We start from the raw sequence: 13,738 nt of genomic DNA, 5'->3' as shown, positions 1-13,738 counted from the left end.
CGGCAGTACCACGGCCGTGCCAAGGGTGCCATGGGCCCGCGATCGGTGGGCACCGATCGCGGGCAGCGGGTCCGATGCCCGCGCACTCTTTGTCCCTCCGCCGCCCCGCTGTATCACTTCGCGGGGCGGCTGAGGGGCATCCCGGCCTGCGCATGCGCGGGTTTCGCGCAAATGTGCGATGACGTCATCCGCGCATGCGCGGGTTGGAGTCTTCCAATCCGCGCATGCGCGGCTGACGTCATATGACGCGTCAGCCGGCGCTAACTCTGGCAAGCGGGCTTAACGAAATTCGTTAAGCCCGCGATGCCGGAGTTTACGGCCGCGGCATGCTAGCCCCGACCGGGGACCAGAATCGGTTCCCGGTCGGGAAGGGGGGGCTGGCGTCAAACCCGCCCGGATTTGACGCCAGCCTTACGATTTCTCCCCATATGGGAGAATCGCACCCATAGTTTGAGAGGCGGTGGATTTAGAACTGAGACGAGGAGGAACTACCTCTCGCAGAGGGTGGTGAATTTGTGGAACTCGCTGCCCCATAATGCAGTGGAATTGGAGTCATTAAATGGTTTCAAGAAGGAGATAGATATATTTCTGATTTACAAAATGGGTTAAAGGGACATGAGGAACAGGTGGGGAGGTGGATTTGGGACCAGGAAGAGATCAGTTATGATCTGATTGAATGGCGGAACAGGCTCTCAGGGCTGAATTGCTTATTTCTGCTCCTAATTCCTGTGTTCATGTTCCTTATCTCCAATGTGCATTTTGCATGTTGAAAGCTCTTTGTAAAGTAGAGCTGACCAATTGGAACAACATCCTCAGGGAGGCTTGAGGAGGAAGGAGGTTATGCAAGGACTGCAGAAGGAGATATTGTGTTAGCTCATCATTTCTAGCAGAGTCCCGATTGAGGGGCTGGAGGGTAGAATACCTGAAGCTTAGGAAGAGCCCAAGAGGATAGTTTAGAGGAGTACTGAAGGACTGAAGTAATAGCAAGGGAAGACGTAGGAGCAGGATTAGGCAATGCAGCCCCTCAAGCCTGTTCCACTGTTCAATATGAGCATTGACCTCATCTCGGCCTCAGCTCTACTTTCCTGCCCGTTCTCCATAACCCTTCACCCCAATACTAATTAAAAATATGTCTATCTCCTCCTTAAATTTACCCAATGTCCCGACATCTACTGCACTCTGTGAATTCCACAGATGAGCCAGCACAATAGCTCCTTTGAGAGAAGTAATTTCTCCTCATCTCTGTTTTAAATTTGCTACTCCTTATCCTAAAACCATGGCCTCTTGTTCTCGACTATCCCACAAGAAGAAACATCCTCTCCATGTTTACTTTGTCAGTACATTTTATCATCTTATATACCTCAATTAGATCTCCTCCCATTCTCCTAAACTCTGGAGAGTATCGGCCTAAACGGTGCAATCCCTGTTCATAAGGCAAACCCCTCAATTCTGGAATCAATCCAGTGAACTCCCGCTCAACTGCCTCCAATGGCACTACATCCCTCCTCAAGTATGGGGACAAAACTGGACATCTTTGGAATGCAAATGGGAGAACAAAAGAGCAAGAGTTAGAGAAAAACAGAGAAAGCAAGAGAGAATGAAAGAGCGAGAGAGATCTTGAGAGACACGTGTACATTAGAGAGTGATGACAAGAGAACAAGAGAGAGCAAACGAGAGAGAGATGGAAACAGGTGAAGGCAAGAGGAAGAGAGCGCGGAAAATTTGTTACAAAAATAGAGGTGCAATTTAATGGCTGTGTTGCACGTGAGCAAGCGCTTGAGCCGGCTGTTAGATCGCAGGAGAGGCCAAAATCAAGGTCCAGGCCGGGCGCCAATTGGTTTACGATCCAACTGGCCCACTCCCGTTGGCAAAATCAGTGACGTGAAACCAATAATCACCACTTAAGGCCAATTTCCACAGTTACTGGGAGCGGCCCCTTATCTAACGGCCTTCCGTGATCTAACCACCTGCTCCCCAGCAAGTGGACACGCGGGCACTGATTAGACTCCTTTTTTAAAACGTGACGCTGGCGGAAGGGCGTCTGTGGGGATCCGAGGAGGTGAGTAGCCCTCTTCGCTCACAGGCAATGAGCTGGGGGGCACTGGGGTTGCTGCCCTTGTGCTCGGGAGGTGAGGGAGGCGAGGACTAACCTCGATCGGGGTGGGACGCCATCGGTGGGGGGTGGGCATTTCTCAGCAACACCATGGGTGCAGTAGCCAATATCTGAACACCCAGGGGCTGGGCCCCAGCACCAGGGACATTTCCGCAACTAAAGGGAGGGATGGGATGGGACCAGAGCCCAATCCAGGTAATGTTACGTGTGGGTGTCTGATGTACAGGGTGTGGAGGCCGGTGAGCAGGGGCTGGCCGGGGGTGCATGGGATGAGGGTGCATGGTGTGTCGGTTGGCAGGGGATGGGGGAGCAATGGGGGAATGGAGTGTCCAGGGTTGAAGACACCACTGACTGTCAGACTGTCACCCTCTCCCAGTTCCTTACTGATATTACACGGGATGGACGATATCATGGACCCCGCGGATGTTGCCCATCTGGTAATGCTGGCAGGCCAGGCGGACAGACGTCGGAAAGGCAGCAGCAGCGTCGACAGAGACTCGAGGTGGCGGCCCATGTGCAAGGCCCCGCCCCATACTCTGGGGGGCCCATCAGGCCACGGAGGGACCCAGAGGGTAAGGACGGTGACGACCCAAGGTGTACAGGTGTCAATGGTCTTTGAACAGATGACGGACAGCGTGTGTCACAGGAGGCCCCGCCTCAACAAGGGGACAGTGCGGCATCTGTGGCAGGTCCTTGCAGGCTTGGCACCACGTGGAGGAGGAGAATAACCGCACCTGATAGCCGTCAAGGTCACTGCAGCCATGAAACTTTACATCCCAGTCCTATTCCAGGGTTTGAGTGGAGATTTGTGCAGCATCTCACAAACTACAGCCCACAAGAGCATCCATGAAGTCACGGATGCCCTGTTTGCCCGAGCAGAGAACTATAGACTTTGCCATGGATCAAGCCCAACACGATGCCCGGCCATCAGAATTCTTACCGACACCGGGATGCCAAGCCCAGGGGGGTAATAGATGGGACGCATGCCATCTTGTGCTTACCAGGCCGTCTGAGAATGACCTTCATCAACAGGAAGGGGTTCCACTCCCTGAAAATCCAGCTCATGTCCAACCACCACATGAAAATCATGCCCGTGTGTGCCCGCTTCTCAGGGAGTGTGCATGACAGCTGCATCCTGGGGTAGTCAGAAATCCCAGTTTCTTCGAGGACCATCCGGGGATGGCTGGTTAGTTGTTGGGGGATAATGGGTACCCACTGAGGAACTGACTAATGACGCCAGTGCAGAGGCTGGTGACCAATGTGGAGACCCAATACAACAAAGCCGATGCGGCCCCCCCAGGATGTCATTGATCGGTGCATCAGACTCCTCAAAATACGGTTCCGATGCCTCGGCCGTTCTGGTAGTGCACTGCAATACACCCCCCAGAGGGTCACCAGCTTTGTGGTGGTCTGCTGTGCCTTCCAAAACCTGACACAGTAGCAGAGCAGCTTGCAGGAGGTGGAGGGGGAGGAACATGTGGCCACCTCCAAGGAGGAGGACAAGGAGGTACCAGACCAGGAGGGTCTGGAGGGCGAGCCCAGTGCGGACCCACAGGACCAGCCAGAGAATGGAGGACAGCAGCAGCGACGAGGGTCCCGCAAGCCCGGAGGGTCAGGGAGGCCTTCATTCTCGCCCGCTTCTCATCCCCTGCCCCCCCCCCCCTCTATTCCCCCTGTCTCTACCGCCTGCCATGCTGCGCCTAGGTGTATCCCCAGGATGCACAGCAGAGGTGGAGCCAGTCTGATGCCTACCACGTGCCATTGCCTTTGATGCCCATGGTAGGGGCACTGAGGCCAGAGGGCCCCAGCTCACTTGCTTGAAGCACGTGCCCTGCCGTGCCACACCAGGTGCTGACTCCGAGACGCGCCATTGCCAAGTGGGTGGGTAGTAGGGGAGCTGGTGGGAACCTTTTCCACTCCATAGGGTGGCTCTAGGTTGGCACCCAGCGCCCTCTCCTCCTGGTTGGTGCCCAAAGGGCCCTGGGGTTCAGCGCGGGATGGAGGGGCACTTGGATTGAGCCCCGGCTGCCACTGCGCCTCTGGCTCTGCCAGTTCTGGCGGCTCCCCTCTATTTGAACCATGTCGTTGATGCCCTCGTCGATGCTCCTCAGTGACTGGGACATGTTCTGGAGCACCCCGGCAATGTCCACCTGGGACTGGGACACACCCCCCAGCAGCTGGTACAGGCTCAGCCATGGCCGTCACTGACTGAGCCACGCCTTGGACACCACCATTCATGCTGCTGGCACCATGCACCAGGCTCTCCACTGCGGTCGCCACCCTGGCAGTGTTGGCCTCTGTGCCACGCATTGCCAGCACCATCTCCTGCGCCCGTAGCCTGTAGGACTCCTCCAGTCAGCTATGGACCTGCTGTAGGGTCATTGACAGCCCTCTCTGAATATCGCAGCCGCACCCTATCGTCTGCATCAGCTCTGGGTAACCCTGGTCCATTGGCTCAGCATCTGACTGGGACCCAGCTGGGTCCTGGGATCCAGCAGACATCCGACTGCTGCCTCGCCTGGGGGTTCCTGCCTCCACCTGATGTACATTATCAGCTGTGAGGTGCTCACCAGAGTGTGTCCCAGAAACCTGTCCACTAACGTTGCCCACCGAGGTGTGTGTCTCTGCGCTGGTGGAAAGTGGGATGACAGCTGTGCTGTGAATACAGTGGGGGTCCCATGGCTGACCCTCCAAGATCCTCGGGGGAACAGGAAACCCGTCTGATCTCGACCGGGTCCAACAGTCTGCCCAGGTCAGTGTCCCTGAATCATGGAGCTGCGCTCCTCGGTGACATGTCTGCGAGCTGAGTAGGGTTGGCTGTGCAGGAACGGTTTAAGTGCTGCTCTCTCTTGTTAGCGGGAGAGCTGGCGAGCGCGGTCCCGGCGAATCAGCCGGCAGGACAATCACTTGTGGTGTGAAGCCTATAGGGCCTCGTTAAGTGGACCAATTAACATTTGATATTGGTGACGGCCTCACCGGGGCGAGCGTTGGGAAGCTCACAGCAGTTCCCACTCATTACCACACTTAGAAACATTTCCATTAAATCGCACCAGAGAATTTGGAAGCTAGAGGTGAGAGAATACTTCGCTATCCAACAATCCAAAGTATGGACATCAATTGAGAACTGCAGCTAATTTCTCTTTCTATGAAGTCTCATATTCAGAATGAAGTAAAGTTGTTCATATTTATTTCTGTGAATTGGTTGGTCATTCCTTCCTAGTGTATTCCCTGCTGATACAGTAGTAATCCCCTCAATGTTCTTCGGTAATTAAGCTGAAGAAAAATACTTATAAATCTTGTAACAGTTTTTTGGATTGGTTTCGCAGTTCAGTGGATGAGAGCTTTGCAGCCAGAGATACAAACAAAAGGAACATCAGTCATTTGCCAGCAGAAACCTTACCAAGTACTTCCAGAAGAATCAGAATTTCCAAATGCGCTGAAGGAACCATCAGATCGTTGGTATGTCAGCTCCCTCTGGTAACCTGAAGGACAAAATTGTTAGTTTAGGACTGGATTGAGCATCGAGAAGGGATTGGATCCAACTGTTGTTTGGGCAGAGATCCCAATACGAAGGATATGATGACACTGGAAGCGGTACAGAAAAGCTTCATTGAATTGGTCTCTGGGTGAGGGGGGAGTGTCCTTAGATGAGAGGCTGAGTAAATTGGGCTTATAGTCTCTTGTGTTTCGAAGAATGAGTGGTGATCTCATTGGCACCTACAGGTTTCTGCAGGGTTTTGACAGGGATGGACACTGAGAGATTGTTCGCGCTGGTGGGGGAAGCTAAAACACAGGGTCACTGTCTGAGGATAAGGTGGGCCGACCATTGAAATGAAAAATCGCTTATTGTCACGAGTAGGCGTCAATGAAGTTACTGTGAAAAGCCCCTAGTCGCCACATTCCGGCGCCTGTCCGGGGAGGCTGGTACGGGAATCGAACCGTGCTGCTGGCCTGCCTTGGTCTGCTTTAAAAGCCAGCGATTTAGCCTGGTGAGCTAAACCAGCCCCTGCTAGGACTGAGAAGAGGAGAAGTTTCTTTCCTCAAAGGGATGTGAATCTTTGGAATACTCCAGCCCTGAGGGGTGTGGATGCTCCATTGTTGAACACATTTAAAGCTAGGGTAGACAGTTTTTCCGTCTCTCAGGGAATTTAGGGATATGGGGAGCAGACGGGAAAATGGAGGTGAAGCCCAGGAGTAGCCCGGATCATATTGAATGGTGGAATAGGCCTGACGGGCCATGTGGTCCACTCTGGCTCCTGTTTCCTACAATCTCGTGGCTATTGCATGCAGAAAATCACAACAAAAAAATGGATAGAGCAGGTGTAACAATTAAATGGACACTGAAGGAACTCCCAAATGTTGAATGATTTTTATCACACATATTTTATTCTTATGCGTGTCCACATTCATCTCTAGAAGGGTCACTCAAAGTCAAAGCTCTCTTTTTCTGACTGCGTCTTTGCTTCTCTAACACTTAATTCTTCCTGTCACCATCCTTTCGCCGGTCTTCCCTCCATTCTCTATCTCCATATCATGAACATGTCTGCACGTTCTCCCCCGTGTCTGCGTGGGTTTCCTCCGGGTGCTCTGGATTCCTCCCACAGTCCATAGATGTGCAAGTTAGGTGGATTGGTCATGCAAAATTGCCCCTTAGTGTCTAAAAGGTTTTGTGGGGTTACTGGGTTACGGGGATAGAGTGGAGATGTGGGCTTAAGTAGGGTGTTCTTTCCGAGGGCTGATGCAGACCCGATGGGCCGAATGGCTTCCTTCTGCATTGTCAATTCTATGATTCCATGATCACGCATTTGAAATGAAATGAAATGAAAATCATTTATTGTCACGAATAGGCTTCAATGAAGTTACTGTGAAAAGCCCCTAGTCGCCACGTTCCGCCGCCTGTCCGGGGATGCTGGTACGGGAACCCCCCGGGTTCCCCCCTCAGTACTGCAGCCCCCCCCCTCAGTACTGCAGCCCCCCCTCGGTACTGCAGCCCCCCCTCAGTACAGCAGCGCCCCCCTCCCCCGGTACTGCAGCGCCCCCCCCCCCCCTCTGTACTGCAGCGCCCCCCCCCTCTGTACTGCAGCGCCCCCCCCCTTGGGTCCTGCAGCGCCCCCCCCCCCCCCCTTGGTACTGCAGCGCCCCCCCCCCCTTCGGTACTGCAGCGCCCCCCCCCCCTCGGTACTGCAGCGCCCCCCCCCCCTCGGTACTGCAGCGTCCCCCCTCGGTACTGCAGCCCCCCCCCCCCCTCGGTACTGCAGCGCCCCCCCCCCCCTCGGTACTGCAGCGCCCCCCTCCCCCTCGGTACTGCAGCGTCCCCTCGGTACTGCAGCCCCCCCCCACCTCGGTACTGCAGCGCCCCCCCCCCCCTCGGTACTGCAGCGCCCCCCCCCCTCGGTACTGCAGCGCCCCCCCCCCCTCGGTACTGCAGCGCCCCCCCCCCCTCGGTACTGCAGCGCCCCTCCCTCGGGGGGTACACTCGGGAGGGAATAAAAGATTCTTGCATCTCACTGGGTGTTAATGTTAACATTGGCAAAACGAATGGGAAGATTTTCTGCATTCACAATTCCAATGAAATTTTAACTATTTCTTCACACAGTGGCCTCCTGTGGCATCTTTCTGAGCAGCGGCAGGATCTTCTGGTCCTGCTGCTGTCAATCGAATTTTCCACTCAATCCACCCTTCGCCACCGGAGATGGTGGGGTGTCACCAGGACAGAAGATCCCGCTGGCATGAACAGCTGGAAGATCTCTCCCAAGGTCTTTCCAGTCTCACTAGAAACATAGCGCAGTATAAGCAGCAAATGCTGGCATCTCTCAGCAATGAATTCCATCCACCAACCATCAGCTCTTTGACATTGGCCCCCTCTCCTTCAATGCCACAAATTTCAATTATCATTCCTATTTAATGTCAGAATAATCTTTATTTTCACAAGTAGGCTTACATTAACACTGCAGTGAAGTTACTGTGAAAAGCCCTTAGTCGCCACATTCCGGCACCTGTTCGGGTGCACAGAGGGAGAATTCAGAATGGCCAATTCACCTGACAGCATGTCTTCCAGGACTTGTGGGAGGAAACCGGAGCACCCGGAGGAAACCCACGCAGACACAGGGAGCGACCCAAGCCAGGAATTGAACATGGGACCCAGGAGTTGTGAAGCAACAGTGCTAACCACTGTGCTCCCGTACCACCCACACGGTCTTATCTTCACAGCCTTGCTGCTCCCATATATTTTACCTCCACCAATCATATAAACACTCCAAAACCTCTGAATTCTTCCAATTCTAACATCGTCGATTTCTTTCACCCATCATTGTCCATCCCTAAACCTCTCTCTTTAAGACACTGTGGTGAACGTATTGCTGCTGCAATTCACCACTGTATTGTACTGTATTATGTTGATGCCCCTGTGGGCTCCGCCTGTGGCTCCGCCCCCTCGGGGGTGGTATATAAACCAGCAGCCTGTAGGCAGCACTCAGTACAGAGCAGTCGCAGGCAGGCATCGATCTAGCTGATTAAAACCACTGTTCACTTCTACTAATCATCTTGTGTGAATTGATGGTCGCATCAGACACATAGGCTATAAAGTCAATTTGTTTTGTTGGCACATTCCCACCCCCAGAACAGCCAGCAGGACTGCAGCCAACATGCATTCCTTCAGAATCCGGCGCAGGGATTGCGACTGGGCTGTGGCTTTGAGGAGATTTTCCAAGATGCATGTGAGGAACTAGCAGTGAAGGTGTGAGCTGAGAAAGACAATGCAGGAGGGCCTAAAAGCTTGCATTTTTACAGCACCTTTCGCAACCTGAGGACCACCCAAAGCATTTCACATCCACACTTGATATACAGTCATGGTCGCAAAAAGATGGCAGTCAATATACGGACAGCAAGTTCACAGGAATGGCAATGAGATAATAAGCTCACATTTATTTGTTCTTATTACTTATTTATAATATTCATAAACATTAGTTATCCTTGAATCAAAAACAGACTGTCACGGATACCAGAGAGAACTCCCCTCTCCTTCAATGAAATTAATCTTTTACATGCACCCGAGAGGGCAGATGAGGCCTCAGTTTAATGTCTCACCTGAAAGATAGTAATGATGGCAGTGCAGCACTCCAGTGGAGAGTCAGCCTCGACTTCTCTGTTCAAGTCTTTGGAGGGGTATTTGATTCCACAACCCTCTGATAGCACATTCCTCTGAGCCGCCGCTGACTCTGGGGCTTGAGTTGGGTCTGAAGCAATGAACCACAGCAAAACGTGGGTGGTCTTCCCCTTGAAGGCCTGAAAGATCTGGAGCCATAAGCCCAAAGCCCTGAAGCACTCAAGTGTGAGGGAGGAATTGGATTCAGGGGCCTTGCTGGGAGTTAGGCTTTAGGCCTGGAGTAAAAGGCTGCAGAGTACGAGGCAGACTGTTCCTGAAGGTGGCTCTCAAGCAAAAGGCTAGTGAGAAACAAAGTCATGATCATCATAAAACAAATCCTACCTTGGTTCATGTATGACAAAGCTTTCTCCTCGATCTCCTCATTCACTTGGTTTATGGCTGTGAAGTATTGTAAAATGTAGACATTTGGAGCAAATCTGATCATATTTTGTTCACCACACCCATAAGGCATCTGGAGCAGGTCCTCTAAACCATTAATAGAAGGTCCTATTATATCACCTGAAAGACACAATTCAATCTCACAATCCATTTCATTCACATTGGAATTGCAATTGCCACATATTGCCAATTCGGCTTCTCCACACTGACTCTTACCAACTTTTACAGATGCACCATAGAAACCATCCCATCTGGCTGCATCACAGCCTGGTATGGTAACTGTGCAGCCCAAGACAGTAAGAAACAACAGAGAGTCGTGAACACAGCCCAGTACATCATGCAAAACAGACTTCCATCCATTGACTCTGTCTACACCTCCCGCTGCCTTGGGAAAGCAGACAGCATAATCAAAGACTCCTCCCAGCCGGGTTATTCACTCTTCCAACCTCTTCCCTCGGGCAGGAGATACAAAAGTCTGAGAACACGCACGAACAGATTCAAAAACAGCTTCTTCCCCGCTGTTACCAGACTCCTAAACGACCCCCTTATGGACTGAACTGATCAAAGAACAAAAGAGACAAAGAACAAAGAAAAATTACAGCACAGGAACAGGCCCTTCGGCCCTCCCAGCCTGCGCCGATCCAGATCCTTTATCTAAACCTGTCTCCTATTTTCCAAGGTCTACTTCCCTCTGTTCCCGCCCATTCATATACCTGTCTAGATGCTTCTTAAATGATGCTATCGTGCCCACCTCTACCACCTCCGCTGGTAAAGCGTTCCAGGCACCCACCACCCTCTGCGTAAAAAACGTTCCACGCACATCTCACTTAAACTTTCCCCCACTCACTTTGAAATCATGACCGCTTGTAACTGACACCCCCACTCTTGGGAAAAGCTTGTTGCTATCAACCCTGTCCATACCTCTCATAATTTTGTAGACCTCAATCAGGTCCCTCTTCAACCTCCGTCTTTCCAACAAAAACAATCCTAATCTACTCAACCTTTCTTCATAGCTAGCACCCTCCATACCAGGCAATATCCTGGTGAACCTCCTATGCACCCTCTCCAAGGCATCCACATCCTTCTGGTAATGTGGCGACCAGAACTGCATGCAGTATTCCAAATGTGGCCGAACCAAAGTCCTATACAACTGTAACATGACCTGTCAACTTTTGTACTCAATACCCCGTCCGATGAAGGCAAGCATGCTGTATGCCTTCTTGACCACTCTATCAACCTGCGTTGCCACCTTCAGGGTACAATGGACCTGAACTCACAGATCTCTCTGCACATCAATTTTCCCCAAGACCCTTCCATTGACCATATAGTCCGCTCTTGAATTTGATCTTCCAAAATGCATCACCTCGCATTTGCCTGGATTGAACTCCATCTGCCATTTCTCTGCCCAACTCTCCAATCTATCTATATTTAGTTGTATTCTCTGACAGTCCTCCTCGCTATCTGCAACTCCACCAATCTTAGTATCATCTGCAAACTTGCTAATCAGACCACCTATACCTTCCTCCAGGTCACTTATGTAGATCACAAACAGTGGTCCGAGCACGGATCCCTGTGGAACACCACTAGTCACCCTTCTCCATTTTGAGACACTCCCTTCCACCACTACTCTCTGTCTCCTGTTGCCCAGCCAGTTCTTTATCCATCTAGCTAGTACACCCTGAACCCCATACGACTTCACTTTTTCCATCAACCTGCCATGGGAAACCTTATCAAACGCCTTACTAAAGTCCATGTATACGACAACTACAGCCCTTCCCTCATCAATTAACTTTGTCACTTCCTCAAAGAATTTTATTAGGTTTGTAAGACATGACCTTCCCTGCACAAAACCATGCTGCCTATCACTGATAAGTCTATTTTCTTCCAGATGTGAATAGATCCTATCCCTCAGTATCTTCTCCAACAGTTTGCCTACCACTGACGTCAAGCTCACAGGTCTATAATTCCCTGGATTATCCCTGCTACCCTTCTTAAACAAAGGGACAACATTAGCAATTCTCCAGTCCTCTGGGACCTCACCCGTGCTCAAGGATGCTGCAAAGATATCTGTTAAGGCACCAGCTATTTCGACCCTCGCTTCCCTCAGTAACTTGGGATAGATCCCATCCGGTCCTGGGGACTTGTCCACCTTAATGTCTTTTAGAATATCCAAAACGTCCCCCTTCGTATGACAACTTGACCGAGAGTATTTAAACATCCATCCCTAGCCTCAACATCCGTCTTGTCCCTCTCCTTTGTGAATACCGATGCAAAGTACTCATTAAGAATCTCACCCATTTCCTCTGAGTCCATGCATAAATTCCCTCTTTTGTCTTTAAGTGGGCCAATCCTTTCTCTAGTTACCCTCTTGCTCCTTACATACGAATAAAATTCTTTGGGATTTTCCTTAACCCTGTTAGCCAAAGATATTTCATGACCCCTTTTAGCCCTCTTTATTGCGCGTTTGAGATTCTACTTTCCCGATATTCCTCCAAAGCTTCATCAGTTTTGAGTTGCCTCGATCCTATGTATGCTTCCTTTTTCATCTTAGCTAGTCTCACAATTTCACCCGTCATCCATGGTTCCCTAATCTTGCCATTTCTATCTTTCATTTTCACAGGAACATGTCTGTCCTGCACTCTAATCAACCTTTCCTTAAAAGACTTCCACATTTCAAATGTGGATTTACCCTTAAACAGCTGCTCCCAATCCACATTCCCTAGTTCCTGCCGAATTTTGTTATACTCTGCCTTTCCCCAATTTAGCACTCTTCCTTTCGGACCCCTCTTGTCCTTGTCCATGAGTATTCTAAAACTTACGGAATTGTGATCGCTATTCCCAAAGTAATCACCGACTGAAAAATCAACAACCTGGCCGGGATCATTCCCCAATACCAGGTCCAGTATGGCCCCTTCCCGATTTGGACTATTTACATACTGCTCTAAAAAAAGTCTCCTGGATGCTCCTTACAAACTCTGCTCCATCTACGCCTCCAACACTACACGAATCCCATTCAATGTTGGGGAAGTTAAAATCTCCCATCACAACCACCCTATTTCTCCTACATTTTTCTATAATCTGTCTGCATATTTGTACCTCTACTTCATGCTCGCTTTTGGGAGGCCTGTAGTAAAGTCCCAACAATGTTACTGCACCCTTCCTATTTCTCAGCTCCACCCATATTGCCTCAGTGCTCGAATCCTCCATCATGCCCTCCTTAATCACAGCTGTGATATCATCTCTGACGAGTAATGCAACTCCTCCACCCCTTTACCTCCCTCTCTATACCTCCTGAAGCATCTATACCCTGGGATATTCAGTTGCCAGTCTTGCCCTTGCCTCAACCAAGTCTCAGTAATACCAATAGTATCATATTCCCAGGTACTGATCCAAGCCCTAAGTTCATCTGCCTTACCTGCTACACTTCTCGCATTAAAACAAATGCACCTCAGACCACCTTTGCGTTCATCATCTCTTCCCTGTCTACTCTTCCCCTTAGTCACATTGAGTTTATTGTCTTGTACCTTACTGGCTTTAGAGATCACTCCACATATCTTCTCTACTGAGTAGTACTACATTCCTGTATGCTTTACCTGGTGCCTTTGCCAATGTGTTTACATTGTGTATTTAGGTATGTCCTACATTTTTTTCATGTGTGGATGATCTGTCTGGACTGTTCACAGAACAATACGTTTCATTGTACCTTGGTAGACGTGACAATAAATCAAATCCAATCAAATCCAATCCAATCCATATTGGCCCAGTTCCCAGGAGATGTAAATAACGTATACATTTAGACATTAAATATACATTTTATAAAACTTCTTGTAGTTGTGCAGACAGGTTGTGGATGATAAATTGGGCAGTGGTTAGAACGGAGAGCCGATTATTTATTACCCAGGATTAATTTCTATTCGGTTATTTCTTGAATAAGTCACGATACCGGATGGGGCTCTGAGCAAAGTGCAAATGATTCCCATTTGGGATTGAGGGCAGAGGCTGCACGCCCACTCTCTGCAGTCCTGCTTACTGATTTCCTTAACCTGATGGCAGGGTTGTTTCCCTGGTTGACTGACCCTAGT

General features: G+C 50.5%; 1 protein-coding gene across 1 annotated transcript in view; it reads right to left on the bottom strand.

The window, feature by feature from the left end:
- cd109 (CD109 molecule) overlaps positions 1–13,738 on the bottom strand; it is a 141,673-nt gene that overhangs the window by 36,517 nt on the left and 91,418 nt on the right. The window contains exons 23-24 of the mRNA XM_038816851.1: positions 9,600–9,776; positions 5,514–5,595 (exon numbers count right to left, since the gene is read on the bottom strand). Coding sequence (XP_038672779.1) covers positions 5,514–5,595; positions 9,600–9,776 — 259 coding nt within the window. The remainder of the gene's footprint in view (positions 1–5,513; positions 5,596–9,599; positions 9,777–13,738) is intronic.

This window comes from Scyliorhinus canicula, chromosome 1, assembly GCF_902713615.1.
Source record: "Scyliorhinus canicula chromosome 1, sScyCan1.1, whole genome shotgun sequence".
NCBI lineage: Eukaryota > Metazoa > Chordata > Chondrichthyes > Carcharhiniformes > Scyliorhinidae > Scyliorhinus > Scyliorhinus canicula.
This window is presented reverse-complemented; position numbering and strand designations above follow the sequence as displayed.